At 40.2% G+C, this 19,610-nt stretch overlaps 2 protein-coding genes across 2 annotated transcripts in view; both read left to right on the top strand.

Moving 5' to 3' along the window:
• Positions 1-19,610, top strand: part of PLEKHM3 (pleckstrin homology domain containing M3) — a 1,279,556-nt gene that overhangs the window by 1,126,895 nt on the left and 133,051 nt on the right. The window lies entirely within an intron of this gene.
• DYTN (dystrotelin) overlaps positions 10,184-19,610 on the top strand; it is a gene marked incomplete at its 5' end in the record, with an annotated part of 46,880 nt that continues 37,453 nt past the window's right edge. The window contains 4 exons of the mRNA XM_082690088.1: positions 10,184-10,202; positions 13,960-14,034; positions 16,656-16,857; positions 19,150-19,235. Coding sequence (XP_082546214.1) covers positions 10,184-10,202; positions 13,960-14,034; positions 16,656-16,857; positions 19,150-19,235 — 382 coding nt within the window. The remainder of the gene's footprint in view (positions 10,203-13,959; positions 14,035-16,655; positions 16,858-19,149; positions 19,236-19,610) is intronic.

A 19,610-nucleotide genomic window follows, 5' to 3' on the forward strand; every position in this document is an offset into this window, starting at 1 on the left:
AAGTCAGTGGTGCTCTACACATCGCTGGGCAGGTGGTGGTCACTCCTCCACATATAGGGCTTCTCTATGGTAAAACTGAGCTAGATTAGAAAATGTGACTCAGACCAAGAAACCCAAGCAAAGCTTCTTGTTTCTTCCCCCTTGAATCCAGTATGCCAATCATGTACCAGCAGAAACCAGATGGCAAAGCCAGAATAGAGAATATAACTATGAAGATCCACCACCTTTCGAGGCAGTGGCCCTGCCCTTTAGTGATCTACTTTCCAGTGGGGGGAGCCCTGACCATTCAGATAGTTAGCAGCTTCTCTAGGTAGACATCTAGAAGGGGCTAGAGAGAGGGGCAGTTTCTCCTTTGTAGAGACATTGTAGGAAACATTCAGCCCCAGCAGGCTTTTTTTCCAGCATGAATATGAGCTATTGTATGTTTGAACCCTACAGGATGACCAGGATACTCTAGGATAAATTCCCATAGGAGCACACAACAAATTGATATTAATCATTACACATAGTATCACACACTTGTCTCAATATAAAATATGGAATTACACCAAAAGGAAAGTATTAGTGATTGCTATTTGTTTAAAAATAATGCTGATACCATTTCAGAAACATCTATCAGAGAGTTTTGTTTTGTTTCAGCTAATGCACTAGTTGTCATAACAGCCAGGTGTGAATAACAGACCAAACTGGGAAATTTCAAGTCCAGTCTTCCTATTAGAAATAACTTTAATTTGAGGTTATTAAAAATAATTTCTCTCTATTATTGCAACTGTCATGATAAAGGCATGAGGGCCAAATATTCATAGAAAATTTAGATTACTCAGATAGAAGCAGTATGCGAATAAAGTAATTACTGATCACAGAAATATAGGTTAAGTGTCTATGTCCTTATAACTGTAGCAAGCACTGTTACTTGCTCTCCCGACAGCCCTGTCCCATTACCCTGACTAACAGAACTCTGATTTTATTAGGATGTACAATAGGCCCAAACCCAGGGCATGGATCTTGCTAGCTCTAATCTAATCCCATGTGCTGGTGGGTGGTCTGGGGGGCATATCACTGTTTTGTACGGTGATACATAAGAAGTCTTCTGAATTGGGGGGCAGGTGGAGTTGGAGATGAATGAATGGCATAGGAAAAGAAAGCACTCTGGCTTCTACCAACTTCCCTCCCTTGTAAAATGCTCTTCTACAAGGATATAATGCTTGCAGCTCGGGCAGCCATTTTGTGGATCTAAAGAGACACATCATCAGTATGGTGCCACCAGGAGGCTGGCAGTTTGGAAAGACTAAAAGCCTGCCACTTGGGAAAAACCTGGCACCTGGGACTGAGACCTTGATGAATTAAAAGTGCCTCTAACCCACTCGGGACCAACTTCAGAATTTCTGTCAAATAAAAAATAAACAACTATGGTTTAGGCCCCTGTTAGTTGTTAGCCAGTGGAGATAGTCATATATGTATATGACTATATTTATATGATTATGACAGTCCTATAAAACCGTATACACTTACAGCCAACAGCTATATAACTTGATAGAGAAATATCTTTCAAATTGTTATTACTTGTTTCTAAAAAAAAAAAAAAAAAAACAAATACATTTAGATAATTTAAACAACTGACTTCTTCCACTCGGCCAGGCTCAAAACCTTTATTGACTCCTATATTTGTAATATTCTCCCCAATTCCAGTTAGTAAATACCTAGTTCAGTCCTAGACCAATGTTTTTCAACATTAGCATGAATCAGAATCACCTGTTAAAACAGATTGCTGGGCCCATCTCCAGAGTTTCTTACTCAGTAGGTCTCAGGTAGAGCCTGCGAATTTGCATTTTTTAACAAGTTCTCAGGTGGTGCTGATGTCGCTGATCTGGGGACCATAGTTTGAACAACACAGTCACGCCCTAAGTCAGTCACATCCCAGTGCCTTCTACTTACACCTATACCCCAGATAGTTTAGTCTGAATTTCACTTTCTGACCACAGGATTCCTCTCCATTCTTACCAGTAACCAGTTCTGGGCCTCTTTAATGTTATCCAAACTGGTCCACCACAATCCTATGAACCTTAGGTTTGCAGCCTGCCTTGCTTTTATACATATCGTCTGCTCTGCCTAGAGTGTCCCCAAACCTTTTCTCATTGAAGCCTCTTTAGGTCTGACACAGCAGGTGGCTTTCCCTCTCTTGGCCAAATCATTATTTCTTTCTTTTTATCTCAGAGAAATGAAAATCATGGGACTCCAACATATAAAAATAGGTTAAAGAATCTTTTTTCCTCCCTCTACTCGCTACCAGGTACAAGTGGGGGATGATGTCCTATATAATTGTCATTTGCACATTTGCTGGCCTTAACACAAAAAACTTTAATTCTAAAAACAAAACAAAACAAAATCAAAACATCTTTAACCCTAAAATTGCCTTGTCCCGAAGCTGAGTGTTCACTCATTCTGCAGAGGACACAGAAAGGTTATATAAGCTTATAGCTGAGCTGCTAGAAGCAAAACTAGTAACCCTCCCAAGAGTAAGCAACTGCTCTGTCCCTCACATTAATTTTGGGGGGGCAGAAATTATGAGTCCACAGGGACATCTAATCACAACTTTCTCACTTCACTGGTACGAAGAAGCACAATTTCTATACAAAGGGGTCATAAGCAGGGATGTTGCAGAATATATAGTCTCCTCCTTTTGATAGGTATGCTACCTGTCTCTGGGACAGCAGCCACAAACTGGAGTGTGTCTTGCTCAAGAACAATATACAATGATCACAATCAAGTAAGTCCACCAAGCAAGTTTTCATCTTCATTCCCCAAGAGCTACCTCGATGTTTGAAAAATCCCATTATGAGCTCTCAGTCCCCATGCTGACTTCACCTACCATCAGTATTTGACATGGTTGATCATTGATGCTCTCTGATACACTTCTCTTGCCTTCCAGGGCATGACACTCTCATGCTTTTTCTTCTTACTGAATGTCCATGAAGTGCCCCCCATTCTTTCCAGTATCCCTTACTAGTTCCTCCTTTACTCCCCTCATAATGCTGAAGAGACCCCAATGATCTGTCCTTGGTTATCTTCTCCATTTACATTCATCTTTTCATGATCCCAACTTGTCCCATGACTTTACATCCCAACTTGTCCCATGCTATCTATATGTAAGTAACTCCCAAATTTCTATCACCAGGCATTCGTCTATTCCAAACCCGAGACCCATCTATGCTACTTAATATTCCCAGTCAAATGGCTAATAGGCAAGGAAATCAACAAGTCCCAGATTTTCCTTTTAATTCCAACATCTCCCACCCCAAAACTACTCTTCCCACAAAATCTCATTAAAGAGAAACTTTATCCTTCCACTTGTTCAAGCCAAATCCCTCAGAGTCATCCATGACTTTTCTTACTCTCACATTCTGCACTTAGTCTCTTAGAAAATTCGGTTAGCTCTACTTTCAAAATATTCTGGATTCTCCAGAAGCCAATCTCCACCATTATCACCCCCTTCTATCTTTGGCCTTCTATACACTATTCTAGGATGGTGGCCAAAGTGGTGCTTTCTTTTAAAATATGAATCATATCCTACCTTCTTTGTGTTAAAAGCCTGTTGAGGCTCTCCATTTACTTCAGAGTAAAAGCCAAAGTCCTTACAATGGCCCCAAAGGCCTTATAAAATGTTTCTACCCCCACCTTTGCATCTCTCTACTACAGAGAGACCCATTCTCATCACACTCTGCTCTGGCCACACTGGCCTCTTGGCTGTATCTTACATCTGCCAGACACCCCTCTACCTGAGAGCCTCTACCTGGAATACTATTTCCCCAAGTGGTATTTAACAAGCATCTTCACTTCAAGTCTTCACTCAAATTACTCTTTCTTAATGAAGCCTACCTGTACCATGCTACTTAATACTGTAATCAGCCCTTATTAGCAATCTCAAGCCTATACTTTGTTTTATTCCATAGCACTTAAATAGTCTAAAATTATGCTGTTTGTTCTGTTATACTTATATTGTCCAACTCCCACACTAGAATGAATGATACTCATCTATTCTGATGTTTTCTAAACATCTACAACAATGTCTGACATACAACTCTGATCATTACATGTTTTTGATCCCTCTCTTCTAAATTCTGACAATATCCATTATTACTTTTGAAGTATAGAAGAAAAGGAAAAACCAGTGAGTCCCTCAAGGAAGCAGAAAGGTTACTATTAGGGTGACACTACTTGGTAGAAACCACCACCAAAACCTGTTTTTCATCTTTGCAGTATTAGGAGTGTAGTTAGTGGGCACCATTAGTGATCCTCACACAACCAAGACAACAAGACTAATGGTAGAACAAGAATGCCAATTTATAAATCTGAGATTTAAAATAGAACTACTGAGGATACCACATGTCCACAGGCCTAACAGTGAATTCACTTCATGTGCAAGACAAAATTACTATCAGAAGGCTTAGAACAAGGAAAATTATTTAGATGATTTGGAAATCTGATGACCTTAGACTCTAAGCCATATACAACAGAGACTGGTTGAGATGGGCAGGGCACTCTCTTCCTGCTTAATGCCAATCAGTTTCTCCTGATTCATTTTTTCAACACATTTCTTGAGTGCCTATGATAGGTCATACAGTGTGGGAAGTGAACCCTGAGGATACAAAGCACAATTCTGCTCACAGTTCTGAGATATGTTTCCTCACCACCAAGCAAGACTCCAACACCATCTGGGTATACCACAGATCAACTCAATTCTGAAACTATCTATCTGGAGAGAAGATCAGACCCCACAGGTTAAGAGCTCAGTCCTAGAAGACTGCCCCCCCATCCCACTTCAGATACCAATTCAAAGACCAAGTTGTCCCCTGTGCTTCTGACCCACCCACTTACAGATCAAAGGTCACAACAACGATCTCCTTGGATTCAATTAATTTGCTAGAGGGGTTCACAGAATTCAGAGAAATATTTTACCTACCAGATTACCAGTTTGATACAAATCGATATAACTCAGCAGCTAGATGGAAGAGGTGCATAGGGCAGGGTATGGGGAAAGGGCACAAAGCTTCTATACCCTCTCCAGTGCACCAGTCACTCCAAATATCTACATGTTAACCAATTCAGAAGCTCTCTGAACCCCACCATTCTGAATTTTTATGGAAGCTTCACTGCATAGGGATGAATGATGAAATCACTGGTGATTTAATGAATGATTAAATCACTGGCCACTGATTGATTTAACCTCTAGTTCCTCTCTCCTCCTGGAAATCAGGGCTAAGACTTGAAAGTTCCAACCTTCTAATCATGGGGTTGGTTCCCCTGACAACCAGCCCCCTTCCTCAGAGGAAGCCAAAAGTTGCCCCATTTACATAATGAAACATATGTTAACTCTCCCACCCCTTAAGAAATTCCAAGGGTTTTTTATTTATTAGAGAGTGCAAGCAGGGGAAGAGGCAAAGGGAGGAGAGATAGAATCTCAAGCAGACTCTGAATGCAGAGCCCAATATGGGATTTGATCTCATGATCCTGAGATCATGAACTGAGCCAAAATCAAGAGTTGGACACTTGACCGACTGAGCCACCCAGATGCTGCAGGATATTACAAGGGTTTTAAGAGCTCTGTGCAAGAAAGACAAAGACCAAATACATATCACTTATTATAAATCACAATGTCACACAGGAACGAACAAGAGAGAATTCTTTTTCCTTCCCTTGAGAAACTTGCTTTCTAGTAGAGAAGAAAAATAATCAACAAATTAACATAAAAAAAACAAGATGACCACAGTTTGTGCTTATAGCTGTGAATAAAGTAATGTATTGAAGCTACTTCAGATAGGGTGGTCATGGAAGCCCTCAATGAAGCCTAAAACATGAGTTTATACCCTTGATCAGAATCTCCCATCCCATTCTTCTCCCATTTCTGGTAAACACTATTCTGCTCTTGATGACTATGAGGCCAACTTTTCTCTTCTTTTTAAAAAAGTCCATGTATAAGTGAGATTGTGTAATATTTGTCTCTATGTCTGGCTTATTTCACTTAGCATAATATCCTCCAGGATCAACCACATTATTGCAAATGGCAGGATTTCCTTCTTTTTTGAGGTTCTATAGTACTCCATTGTATATACATGCCACATACTCTTTATTCTTTATCCCTTAGCACTTAAACAACTTAGGTTGTTTCTATATTTTGGCTACCATGAATAAAGCTATAGTGAACCTAGGAGTGCAGAGATCTCTTTGAGAAACTGATTTTGTCTCCTTCTGATATACACCCAGAAGTAGAATTGCAGGATCATATGGGAGATTGATTTTTAATTTTTTGAGGGATCTCCCCATTGTTTTCCATAATGGCTGTACCAATTCATCCTACCAACAATGTACAAATGTTCCCTTTCCTCTATTTTATCTTGAGTCAATTTTAGTAACTTAATTTTTTCTTGAAATCGTTCATACATATATAAGTATGTATATAAAATTATCCTGTAATTTTTATAAGAGGCTACCTACACATTTTAGGGTACAATGTGTCAAGAAACTTCTTCCTCACTTGGGAGGTTGAGTCTTCAAATGTATATGTAAAGAGCTATCAGATAGAGGGTAAAAAGAACATTGGCTGCCTCAAAAAACAGTACTTGTGCACAATAACCAATGGTGACCAAGTTTCTGGTTGGTGTAGATCCTGTTAGGTCCAAATCAGGGCACATTGAATAGGAAGTATGAACCCTCTTCCTACCTGTTTCCTCAGGGTGGGGCTGCTCTGATTCAGAAGGTAAAGACTGATAATTGCAAATTACCATTTACAGAACTTACTGCCATGTCCACAAAAAATGCCTCCCCGTTGGTCATAAATGATGTAGTAAAATTGTAGTAATTGGCTTTGATTTATAACCCAAAACATTCTATGAAAGAGAAAAGTCTCAATGTGGCTAAGTCTACCTGAGCTTGAACCAGGAAGTACAACAGTAACTAAGACTTTCCAGTTAACAGAAGTAGGTGAAACCCAGTCCTGGTAGCTTTTATCTCAGTTAGTCTGAAACAGTCAGACAGAAAGCTCAGATGATCAATTGCCCATTTGCTTAAGTTACTTTCCAACAAACCTTAGTTCATTGGTATGTACTTAAATATTTATCTATGTAATTATGTCATTTTGACTGAAACTTCGGACAACTTTTTTTTTTTTTTCTGCTAAGATTCTTGAGACACATAATTAATCAGCACCAGAGGGTTGCGCAAATCTCAACAGGGCAGCATTCACTAAAACATCCCAACGCCCTCTATTGCCAAGATATAATGGAACATAAAACTTACAAATATGGGGCGCCTGGGTGGCTCAGTGGGTTAAGCCGCTGCCTTCGGCTCAGGTCATGATCTCAGGGTCCTGGGATCGAGGCCCGCATCGGGCTCTCTGCTCAGCAGGGAGCCTGCTTCCCTCTCTCTCTCTGCCTGCCTCTCTGCCTACTTGTGATCTCTGTCTGTCAAATAAATAAATAAAATCTTTAAAAAAAAAAAAACTTACAAATATGATTTCAACTTTAAGTCTCCAACACTCAAAAGACATAGATTTCATGTGAGATAAACTTACTCTCTTCCCACACTGTCTCATCTGGTCCCAGAAAATCAATATAATTTATATAGGAGAAGGCACGTGACGGGTCATTTTCTCCCCTCTTCTTGATCCATTCTAATCCCACTGTTAATCCATTTTTCATTCTTTAAAATGTCCCAAGTTTGTTTTTTAAGAAACCGATAGTATGATACTAAAACTTCTCTTAAAGAAAGGAATACATTGGCTCTCTTTGGATATCATACTGACTTTTGAAAACTGATTTTTATTATGAGACATTCTGGAGTGGATTAGTGACCAATTGTCATAATTGTTTTAAATGCTTCAGTTGGGACCATGGACTCCCAGACATTCTGGCTTTCCAGGGCACAGAGAAGTAGTATATTTATGAAGTAATATACCTGTGCTTTGGGTTCTAACGCTTTTGAGAGACATTAAAATCAGCTCTTTACTTCTCCAGCACTCTGAAAACACTAGTGGTAAAGTTTTAATACATTTGGTTCATTAGACACCATTTTTTATTTATAAAATACTAGGATTCCAAAAGGTTTATTTTTAATCTGAATTTCTCAAAAATACAGACATTTTCAGAAGATACTAAAAACTTCAGAGGAAATATGCACAAATCATTACCATTTTGAACATTTGCTTTATATTTTGTGCCCTTTAAAAATGTGTAGCAGTACCTCTGTATTTATGAGAGAATTAATCAAATAAATTAGATTCCATTTCTAGGTCACTCTTATCTGGGATGGTTAGTAAGATGGCCATTACCTGGGAAATGGAGCCCTTTTTACCATATCCTGATCTCTATGGCAACCCCTACTCTCCACAACACCCAGAAGATGCTTTACTTGCCTCTCCTACACATGAGAGTAATACAGAAATAGCCCGTTGAAACAGAGATGTAGGAGTGGCTTTAAATTATTCAAGATCTTTATTACTAATGAATGCACTTTTGTGAGGCCTTAAAAAGGGTTGTAGCCTCAATGTCACTGCTCTGCATGAAATTGCTGGGCAGTCAGAATAAGTCATCAACTCTCCATAGGAGTGCCACATCTGGAAATCTGTTATTACTCAACTTTTCCCTCTTCCAAAACTGCCGAGTAACCTATATAGGCTGTTTGGCTAACCTGCTTCCCAGTAAAGTAAAAAAGGTAAGGAGCTGGCGAAGAGGCAAATCAATTTCATCTCTGGCTGCACTGTGGATGGAGCAGGAGGCTGGACCCTCCTGCACCCACCTGGGGGCTTTGGGGAGAGCTCAGGGGAGAAGTTTCTACACCAAAAAGAGTTCTGATCTGATTGTCCTTGCTATAACTTTTCAAAACAAATCTTACTTGGATATATTTGGAACCTTCCTAGTTTGGGGCAAGTCTGGGATTATCACTTTAGCTGCCATTTTTTTAAGTAATGAAAGAGTGTAGTCAGTTTTTGTTTGTAAAATTACCATTAATTCATCCCTTCATTGGAAGAGGAGGAAAGTATTATTGAAATTTAATTATCATGTGACTATTAAAAACAGTTTTCAACTGCTTATGTGAAAAAATGTTATTTCTTAGAACCGTGGAAGGTTTCTCATAGTGTAACCCATTAATCCAATTTTTTTGTTGTCAGAAAAAAAATATATATATATACATACATATGCATACACACAGGTAACTATTATACATAATAGTTACAAGATGAAACAACAGGTGACTGACTACTTTTTTTTAAAAAGATTTATTTATTTATTTATTTATTTGAGAGACAGCACAGAGGGAGGGGGAGACGTAGAGGGAAAGGAAGAAACAGATTCCCCACTGAGCAGGGGGACCAACACGGGGCTGGATCCCAAGACCCTGAGATCACGACCTAAGTCAAAGGCAGACCCTTAACCGACGGGGCCACCCAGGTGTCCTTGATTACTCTTCTTAAAATAAAACATTGATAGAAATCTGTGTACACACATGTATATATACATATATGTGATAAGGTGTTCAAATGGATAGTATCTGTCAGGAATTTAATATGTAGATTATTTAGCATAGTGCTGTTAGAAATTTAAACATTGAGAGCTTCAAATTTTGTGCTTAAAGATTCAAGTAAGTTGGGCGCCTGGGTGGCTCAGTGGTTTAGGCTGCTGCCTTCGGCTCAGGTCATGATCTCAGGGTCCTGGGATCGAGTCCCGCATGGGGCTCTCTGCTCAGCAGGGAGCCTGCTTCCCTCTCTCTCTCTCTGCCTGCCTCTCCATCTACTTGTGATTTCTCTCTGTCAAATAAATGAATAAAATCTTTAAAAAAAAAAAAAGATTCAAGTAAGTTTACATTTTTTTGAAGTGAGATTAAAATTACAATGCCTCAGCAGTTCCAACTATTCACTATATTAGTTTCAGGAGCTGCTCGCAGTTTCAGAGATACAGCTCCCAATGCCCTGGAGGATATAAGTGTAAGAGGCATTTATCCTCCCAAGAGATTACACAGGCTCCCGGAACCCCTTTTATTCATTGTTCCGCAGGTGAAATGACTTTGCCTCGTTGTCATTTGGTTCTCCCCATCTTCCCCCTTCCAACTGCAAAACCTTTTGCTTCAAATATTGGTTTATTTTCTGTTGCAGGGACCCTCTTGCCATCTGCCCTTCCAAGAAATTCCTGAAATGGACCCAGGTAAACAAGGTGAGTATCATTCTCAAGTTTCTGAGCATAGTTTGTAAACAAAAAATTGAGGCCCAGATGTTCTATTTTCAGACTTCTGAGGTGCAAAACAGGGCATCTGGCAGAAAAAGAAACTAGTGGGTTATTAAGAAGATTTTCTTTCTTTTATAAACAGAAATTTGTAATATATGGAAGAGCATTTGGTCTGTTGTCCCGAAAGCACCAACAGGTACTTAGCAAAAGACTTGTTCTCAATACAATTACACCTTAAATTACTACCCAAATACACAAAAAGTAGCTTACCTAATTTTTGTATATCTTCATGGTTTACTGTTAAAATGACATCACTGCAGATATTTTAACATCAGGGATAGGTTCACAGTACTATGCGGGCCCAAAGTTGGGTGAAAGGTCTCACAGCTGTCACTGTATTAATATTTGATAACTGGGTATGAAGGCACTAATTCTCCTTTCTACCAATACCTCTGAATGCCAGGGTAAGCCCAGGAGTGGCTTGTAATTTTTTTTTTTTTTACAGATTTTATTTATTCATTTGAGAGAGAGAGAACAAGAAAGAGAACATGAACTAGGGGGAGGGAGAGGGAGAAGCAGACTCGCCTGCTGAGCAGGGAGCCCAATGCAGTGTGGAGGGTGCCTGGATCCCAGGATGCCGGCATCGTGACCTGAGCCAAAGCAGACACTTAACTGACTGGGCCACCCAGGTGTCCAAGAACATGCATTTCTAACAAGTTCCCAGGCGATGCTGACGCTCCTCACCCAGAACCACTTTGAGAATCACTGGCCAAAAATCTATTTTTGGATCATCGCACCAGAGATGATAGCCTGTTCCTTAGAGTCTCAGAATCTGTAGAATCTGTAGAAAGTGACAAAATAAGAATCATTTAAAGCAAAACATGCTTCCCAGTCAAATTGCTTTCATGAACAAGACCATATGTAGCTTGGATTATTATTTCTTTAAGCATCTAAAACTGCTTTCTGCCTAGTTGTGGGCTTCATACATCAAACGACTTCTTCCTTTCTTGAGTTTTCCCCCACCAGCAGAAAACGAAAAAAAAAAAGCCCTTAGGAAGCAAAGCTGGTAGTGAATCACCTGGGGTGCTCATTCATTTTCCACATTGTACTCGATCACAGCTTGCCGTGTTCCGCTGCATAACTGCGTCAGGTGACACTGCAAAACGTAATTTGACAGGAGTGCCGTGGCCAGATGGTACGGCAGGTACAGAACCAGCGGCAGCATCGGGGAAAACCTGCAGAGCCCGAGTTTGCTGACTCTCTGGATTCATTTGGTGCATCTGAGAGGAACCAGGGCACAAAAACTGGCCAATTTCCAGAAGGAAAGAAAATGTTGGGCATTGCAGTTCTGTAAAACTATTTTTGCACCATTCTGGCTACTCTCGATGTGTTTTCCCTTCTCCAGATAGAGGGCAGAGGTGTTTCTTCTAACTTCTCCATAGTCTAATGTTGGCAAGCTGAAAACTGAAAAGTATTTCCAAAACATAAGGAAATGTTAAATAATAAAAGATTAAGAGCAGATTGTAGCTTCTTTGATATAGTTGCTTCTGTTCAAAAAAAAAAAAAAAAAGAGAGAGAGAGAGAGAGAACTAAGATGTAAAGTGTTCTTAAGATTGCTTATTTAATGACATTTTTAGGCACATTCACCTGAAGTAAGTGTCTTCCAGTCATGGTCACATACCAATCATTGAATTAGGGTATGTTCCGGTAGAAGCTTTTGCTGTGCTCTAACTCCCCAGGTGTGGATCTGAACTGGTTTGACGCCATAAGCCCCTCAGTGGGTTAGCACAGTGCCTGGTACTCAATCCCCACATATATAACAGCTAGGACTTTTCCGCCACAACACTTCAGGGAAAGAAACATTATTTTCTAAACCAAAACCAAGTCTTTGTAGCTTGGTATGAAATTTAGACTCCGTTAAGTTTGGGAAGGAGCCATTCCTTAAACACATGATAAAAACCTTTTCAGGTTCCTCCACGGAACATCTGATCTGAACTATTCAGGGCTTCCTGTCCAAGCATCAGCCTCTCTCCCGCTTCAGGAAAGAGACAGCCATAGCTAGAGTGACCCTGAAATCAAGATTGGTTTTCCAAGCAAGGGAAGTCCAGACGGCGTGTATGGGGCAAGGAGGAGGAACTAGGAGAGGGGATAAGGTTGTGGACACAGAAAGTGGGGGATCACAGTGGTATTTATGTCAAAAACCTCTTCCTCAGTCCACCCAGCCCCCATTCAGCCTTCTTCTGTTGAACCAGTGCACCTGTTCTGCTTTGGAAGAACAACTTGCCCTTGATCTTGGTCCTTGAAACTCTATTAGTATTGAGTCAACCCCCCATTTCCATGAATAGCTTTAGTTCCTTGATGGGCCTTTCATACAAAGGTCTGGGTGGGCTGACTCTACCGAGGCCCCTTAAACACAAAGAAGCTGTTCAATCTTCCAAAGGAATGAAGAGTTAGACCTTGGAACACACACAGGAAGGGACACGGAAAAATTGCCTCTTCATCCTCTAAATTCTCCCATTTCTGCAAGAATAAGAAATTAAAATCAACATAAATTATCCTGCCACATGGATGTGAATGGATGAAAGCCACTGGGCAGTCCCTTGTTTGTGTTTTGCTGTAGGGCTTGCTTAGCAGGAGCTAAAGGGCTGCCTGTGTTTCTACTCACAAACATGTCTCCAGCACACATATCTACTTATCTGATGAAGAAAGTGAAGAGCAAATAGTAAACTAATTTCCCCAAAAAGAAAAGGAACTAGTTATGATTCCAGAGCTTTCTCTTCTCCACCACACTGTGAAAGGGATGGGTAAATACTCAGGACCCAGTAAGGGCTCAGAAATGTTAACCATTGTTGTAGTGTTCTTGGTGGTGGTAACTCTCAAAAGAAGGTATAATAATAATTCTTTTCTGATCGTAAAAATAACGGACACTCTCCATAAACACATTGAGGTGATATCAACAAGTAGAATGAAAATAACTCTACAAAGAATTCGAACAACCAGAGATAACCTCTATGAACCATTTGATAATTGCCCTGAGAAATTAAGCTCCACGTGGCAAGGATTTGTATCTGTTTTGTTAACTGCTATATTTCAAGGGCCTGGAATCATGCTGGGACCACATAGTAAGAGCTCAATAAATACTTGCTGAAGGAATGAATGGATGGAGAGCTTTTGTGTCATTTTCCTATATGCATAAATTTTTGTCTGTACATCTGACTAGAATTTATTTACAAAATTGACTTCATGTTCTACAGAGTTTTTTTTTTTTTAATCCTGTTTGACTCACAAGGCTGTTCCCAGTTTTTAAAAATATTTTCTTTGTTTATCTGAAAGAGAGAGCATGCATGAGTTCTGGGGGAGGGGCAGGCAGAGAGAGAATGAAAAGCAGACTCCTTGCTGAGCAGAGAGCCCCGATGCAGGGCCAATCCCAGGACCATGAGATCATGACCTGACCCAAAGGCAGAGGTTTAACTGACTGAGCCACCCATGTGCCCCAAGGCTGTTTCCTTTTTATATAAAAAGTTTAGTAGACTCAGAGGATGTCCTGTAGGGTCACTTGCAGCCTAGGACACTGCAACCACTATATTTTGTTCCCAGGTAGGAAAGAAAGCTCTAGACGTTGATTTGCTCACCTGCAGAAATAACAACATGGCTACATACATGATCTCTAGGGTTCCCTTCTCTAATGTGGGATTTATCTAATGAGATGGTCCTTTATCCATGATATTTCATGTTTTCTTTCCAGATGCCCTTAACAGTATTGAGAATTCCATTTACAGAACAGCCTTCAAATTACGATCAGTGCAAACTCTGTGCCAGTGTAAGTACAGAATCTCTTTAAAAACTTGAAATAATCTGATCCTGATGTATGATGTAAAATTCACAGAGAAAACAAGGACTCCCCCCATGCGAGTGACTGCTAGCTCCAGAAGGCTGGGTCTATGCATTTACCCTATTAGTAGCAGAGATGATAGAATGTGGAGAGTACAGCCTTTGTGCGCTACCCACGGGTAGCTTCACTGTCCGACAAGAGAAAATAACTTGTGGAAGAGGTTTTAATTATTTTTTTATTTTTCCTACTTGGTTTCTGGACATTTTTTGTTTGTTTCCTTTTCGGGATACCAATATTGACACAAAATAAAATTATAAAATTAGTTTAGAATCTACACGTGCAGATTTAAGCATGAAAATTAAAAATTCCTTCTACCATGTAAGATTTGCATTTTGAAGCCATGCCCCTCTATTTGAACATGCAAAAGTACATTCAGATGAATCACCCTTGGGCCACAAATCTTAAAACGATCTCAAGAATTCTCTGAGAACTGCTTTTTTGCATTAAATTTATATCTGGTTGAATGCCATGATTTTCTTTTCCTATATTATTATCATGGGCAAAATAAGATAAAATACAGTAAAAGTGTTTATTTCGTAAAAATTCTTCAAAATGAAATAAATTGGGTTCTATGTATGAAAAACAAGAGGGATTCAACCTAAAGTTATTGATTTCTAGTAAGTGCTGAGTTGCATTAAAAAAAAAATTTCATGTGAAGTGATTTATGACATTGATCAGATCAGACCTTAAAGAAGTGTTACACCTATGACATTTGTCGTGAAGATTGCAATTTTTGTCATAGTTTGCCTTCTGCCTAATAAGTTCTTTAGACCAGTGATTTTCAAATTGTGCTTCACAAAGTGCCCAAGGGTAAGAGTACAGCAGGAAAAGAAGGAGAGGCAACTGAGGGGAGACAAAGGACCATCTCTTCCACCAACGCAACTCGTTTTCTCTATTTCCCTACTGCAAAAGGGCCCTTTGAAGAACAGACCCCCAGCTTTTAAAAAAAAACATTTTTTTTTTTTACAAATTCATGTATAACTCTTACTTATTATTCCAGAGACCAATAAAAGGTGGAATACGCTCACCAAAAATTTACCCTCGATTCTGCCATTTTCCTGGGGAATTTCTCCCATCGAAGAAAGTTAGTGGCAAATGTTCTTGTAAGCCTCCCTCCTGAGTGCCTGGGGTGTGGACTAACGGTAAAATTTGAGGATTTACCTTTTTGAACTTTTTATCACCCCTGGCATTAGAACTTGGATAATACTCAGGGGGAATATTAACAATACACAAAACCAGTAGTTCACAGCTCTCCCCAGAAGAGAGATCCAAACAGTGATCGGAAAACAAGAAAGTCCCAACGGCTGAGATAAAGCACACGGTGAGCTCCAGGCGGCAGGATCCCAGGGCACCGCATAAATCTTGCGGGCAGACTCACGCACACCACCATTATCTGCTTCGCTGTAATACAGATCTCGCCGCGGAGGACAAGAGCGCCTTGTGTACAGCGCGCCGGCCAAGGTGATGAGTTTTGTGACTGAATAACGATAAAACAGCTTGCACTTTCCACCACCTGCAGCCAGGTTTTTATTAAAGTCACAACCTAAAACCTACTCCTCGCTTCTGCACGCTCTCCCTTTGAAAGCAGGATCAGAGAACAAATAAAAAATTTTATTATACTTGCTAGATTTCTTATCTGTGAGGCTGATTTACGAAGTAGAGAAAAGCGCCGGGTTTTATCATTCCACAGACTGAAGCATTTTCAAGGCCAGCAGCTCTGGGCGCCACTGACATCCTCATCTCTCAGATGGTGCAAGTGGGTGTTTATTAATCGGGTCTGTTATCCTCTGTCTGCAAGAAACCATAGGGTTATCTCTATTTCATTCTTCCTTGTATTCATTGCCTTGTAAAATTTTTAGGAGGTGGTAAAAAAAAAAAATAAGAAATAAACCATTATTTTTTGTAAGCAACGTTCGCTTTATTAAGTGCCTTTCCTAGATAAAAATACCGATGGAACCAAGACCAACAAAAAGAAGTATCACTGAGCCAAGGGCGGACCCGAAGAGTCTGAGAATTCAGCAACTGCACTTTTATAAAGATCACTTGTTTTTAAACTTGGGCAATTGCATTTTAACACAATATTCCTTCTGAAGCAAGGCTGTGGACAGGGAAAACTATATTTGAACACGAAAGGTAAATTTGCTCAATTCACTTAATCAAGAGTCGAAGAACTGTTTTCACCACTTCTCAGCACAGTGCCCTAACTTCCTTAGAAGGCTGCTTTTCAGTTTTCTCACTTTTTTCCCCTTTTCAATGTCATCCTGCAAAGCAATATCCTAGAGGTTACGTTGGGAATAATGTTATAACTAGGCTTTCCCAACAGATGCGCTTTTCCGAAATCAAATCTGCTATCCCCCTAAAAAGGTCTGAATTCTACACAAGAGATATTCATCCAAATAGTGGTCATATTCTAATTCCCTTTTAAGAAAATAGTTGCTATTTAAAAAGTCTTAATTAAACACTAGAAGACATTTGCTTTATTTGAAACCTTTATTTGAAGCCTGTGCTCCTATTGGAAAATAAGTTAATTTCCTGTTTGCTTTCCACAGTGGACTTGATGGACAGCTCTCTGATTCAGCAAGTCCTCCTCCGTGGCAGCCTCTGGGAAGCGAGAGAGACCCCGCTCCCTGTGCAGCAGCTCTCTTGGGCTCTTCAGGAGCTTTTTCGTAGAGTCGGGGTGGACAAACCAGGACAGGTGCATCCCAGAGCTTCAGAACTCACTCTGAGCCTTCTCACAACGATGTATGACAGGTGAGGGTGTGAAGGTCACCCTGTGGCCTCAAGACAGTGTTTAGTCACCGCTGGTCATTGGCCCGCCTCGTGTCATCTAAGGTCTGCTCGAGGTTTGTTACATAAGAAAGCTTCTTTGTTTTCCCCAAATGTATTATTCATTCAGGAGGGGGATGAAGAAGTACATGTTTATCAGCTTCACTAATACAAATGACCCGTGAATAGCAAAAAGGGAAAAACAAATCCACATGACTTCTGTCTCACACAAACTCGTTTCCACTCCGGAGGCATGCCCACCTTTTGCGAAGGTGGTTATCTAGCTATGCATACAAAAAACTACTAAGAAAACTACTAAGAAAACTTTTTTCTTGGGTCCCTGGTAGCTTATTTCTTATAACCAGTTACTGGTTTTTGTTTTGTTTCTCAGGTACAATAAGGTTGGTTAACCTATGCATGCGTGGCTAACCGTTGTCTTAGTCTGTTTGGGCTGCTGCAACAAAAATACTGTAGACCGGGTGGCTCAAACAACAAACATTTATTTCTCATCGTTCCGGAGGCTGGGAAGTTTGAGGTCAAGGTGCCGGCCTTTTTCAGTATTTGATGAGGACCAACTTCCTGATTCACAGAGAACTATCTTCTTGCTGTGTCCTCCTGTGGTGGAAGGGGTGAGGGAGTTCTCTGAGTTCTCTTTTACTTAATTTTTTTTTTCTGAGTTCTCTTTTATAAGAAGAGCACTAACCCAGTTCTTGAGGGTTCCAATCTCATGACCTAATCATCCCAAAGTCCCACCTCCAAATTCCATCACATTGGAGGTGAGAATTTTGACATGTGAATTTCAGAGGGATCCAAACACTCAGTCTTCTGCACCTGTAAGCCAATTTAGACCATATCAAAGGCTTAATTATGCATGCCCCAAAGTAAATGGTGTGTGTGTGTGTGTGTGTGTGTGTGTGTGTGTGTGTGTCTGTGACTGTGTGTTCCCGTGGCTCTTGGGTCTACCCTTCTTCTGCCGCACTTCATTCTTTTTCCTAGGGTGGTCTTGACCGAGGAGGGCTCATCTTTTAGAATGCATTTTTAAAAATCATAGTAAATATAAAACATTTGGAAAGTGCAGAAAAGAGTAAAGAAGAAGAAATGTTACCCCAAATCCTGCCTCTCAGAGGCAAGCACAGTTTAGCCATCTGGCAAATTCCTAGTGTTTCCTTTTCTAGTTTATTATTTTTTTTAACCACACAAATAATATATAAACATGTTCTTAAGCTATTTTTTCATTATTTCAGACTCCTTAAGCATTAAGCTTTTTAAAAAAGATTGTATTTAGTTATTTGTCATAGAGAGATAGAGAGAGAGACTGCAAACAGGGGGAGTGGCAGACAGAGGGAGAAGCAGGCTTCCTGTTGCACAAGGAGCTCAATGAGAGACTCCATCCCAGGACTCTGGAATCATGACCTAAGCCAAAGGCAGATGCTTAGTGTCTGAGCCACCCAGGTGCCCTTAGCTAAGCATTAAGCTTTTGAGGAAGCACCTGGATGGTTCAAGTAAGCAGCTGAGTCTTGATCTCAGCTTAGGTCATAATCTCAGGATCGTGAGATCGAGCCCCTCTATGGGTTGCACTTTGAGCTTGGAGCTTGCTTAAGATTCTCTCACTCACTCCCCATCTGCCCCTCCCTGCACCAAAAAAAAAAAAAAACCCAAAAAACAAAAAACAACTTTTTTTTTGCGAGAAAAAAACACCTCCAACATTAAGCTTTTGACCATCATTTCTAATTTCAACCCCTGCTTCTAACAATCTTCTTGCCTTTGAGGCATTGTTTTGAGGGCTTGGATCTGCACAGTCAGTGACCAACAGATGATTAGGCTCTAAGTGAGGGTCTGTGAGCTTGTGGATCTTTTATGTACATGTTTCTGTGCTTGTATCTTTGTTTGGTTTCTAGGTATGTGCATCCTAAGGAAGTGACATTGCCTGCTCCGTGAAGACAGGGTGCATCCCTGTTTCCCCAGGGCCCAGTGCAGTGCTTAGCACCAAGAAAACATCCAATAAATATGCGTTGGGCACATGAATGAATGAGTGAATGAATGATGAAAAAATTTAATTCAATTTTTAGTCTGCCAAAACCTAAATATAGGAAAACAGACCAAAATATGAACTTAAAAAAAAAAAAGAAGTAAGAAAATAAAGAAAAAAGAAAGAAAGTGTGAACTTGGAAAATAATGTCAGAAGTCTCTGTTAATAGTTAAAGTCTTTATAAGGTAACTTCACCCAGAATCACCCTGCCTTTCCCATTCTTGTCTCTGTGTTTTGTTGCCATGTAGCACAGGAACGGGTTTGCTCAAGCTTGTGCCTGCAGCTGCTGCCCTGATTGCTTTGTCCGGGGACAGCCCTCTTACAAAATACAGAGGTAACTCACCGAGGAGTTTATCAAGTGTAGTGACCTCCAAATCTCCAAAGCACTATCTTCTTCACTCATTCCTATTCCCCTGCCATGTGGCTTTTCTTCGATACGCAGTCAGCATGAAGAAAGTTTTCAAGGTGTCGATCTATTCTTTCTAATTATTCATAACCTGGTCGTCCTCGCTATTTATTTGTGTGGGGATTTTTCAGGCACAGAAGTAGTTATTATTCCTTTAAAGACCGGGACTCTCCTCACAATGCCATTTACCAACCTCGTGGTCTTCATTGCTGATGTGCTGAATTATCAGGAGGTTGAAATGTGAATTGGTTTCCATTAGTTGTCAAATTACCTCATTTGGGAAGTCTTCAAACTAGCAAGCAA

Source organism: Mustela nivalis, assembly GCF_964662115.1.
Source record: "Mustela nivalis genome assembly, chromosome: 11".
Classification (NCBI taxonomy): domain Eukaryota; kingdom Metazoa; phylum Chordata; class Mammalia; order Carnivora; family Mustelidae; genus Mustela; species Mustela nivalis.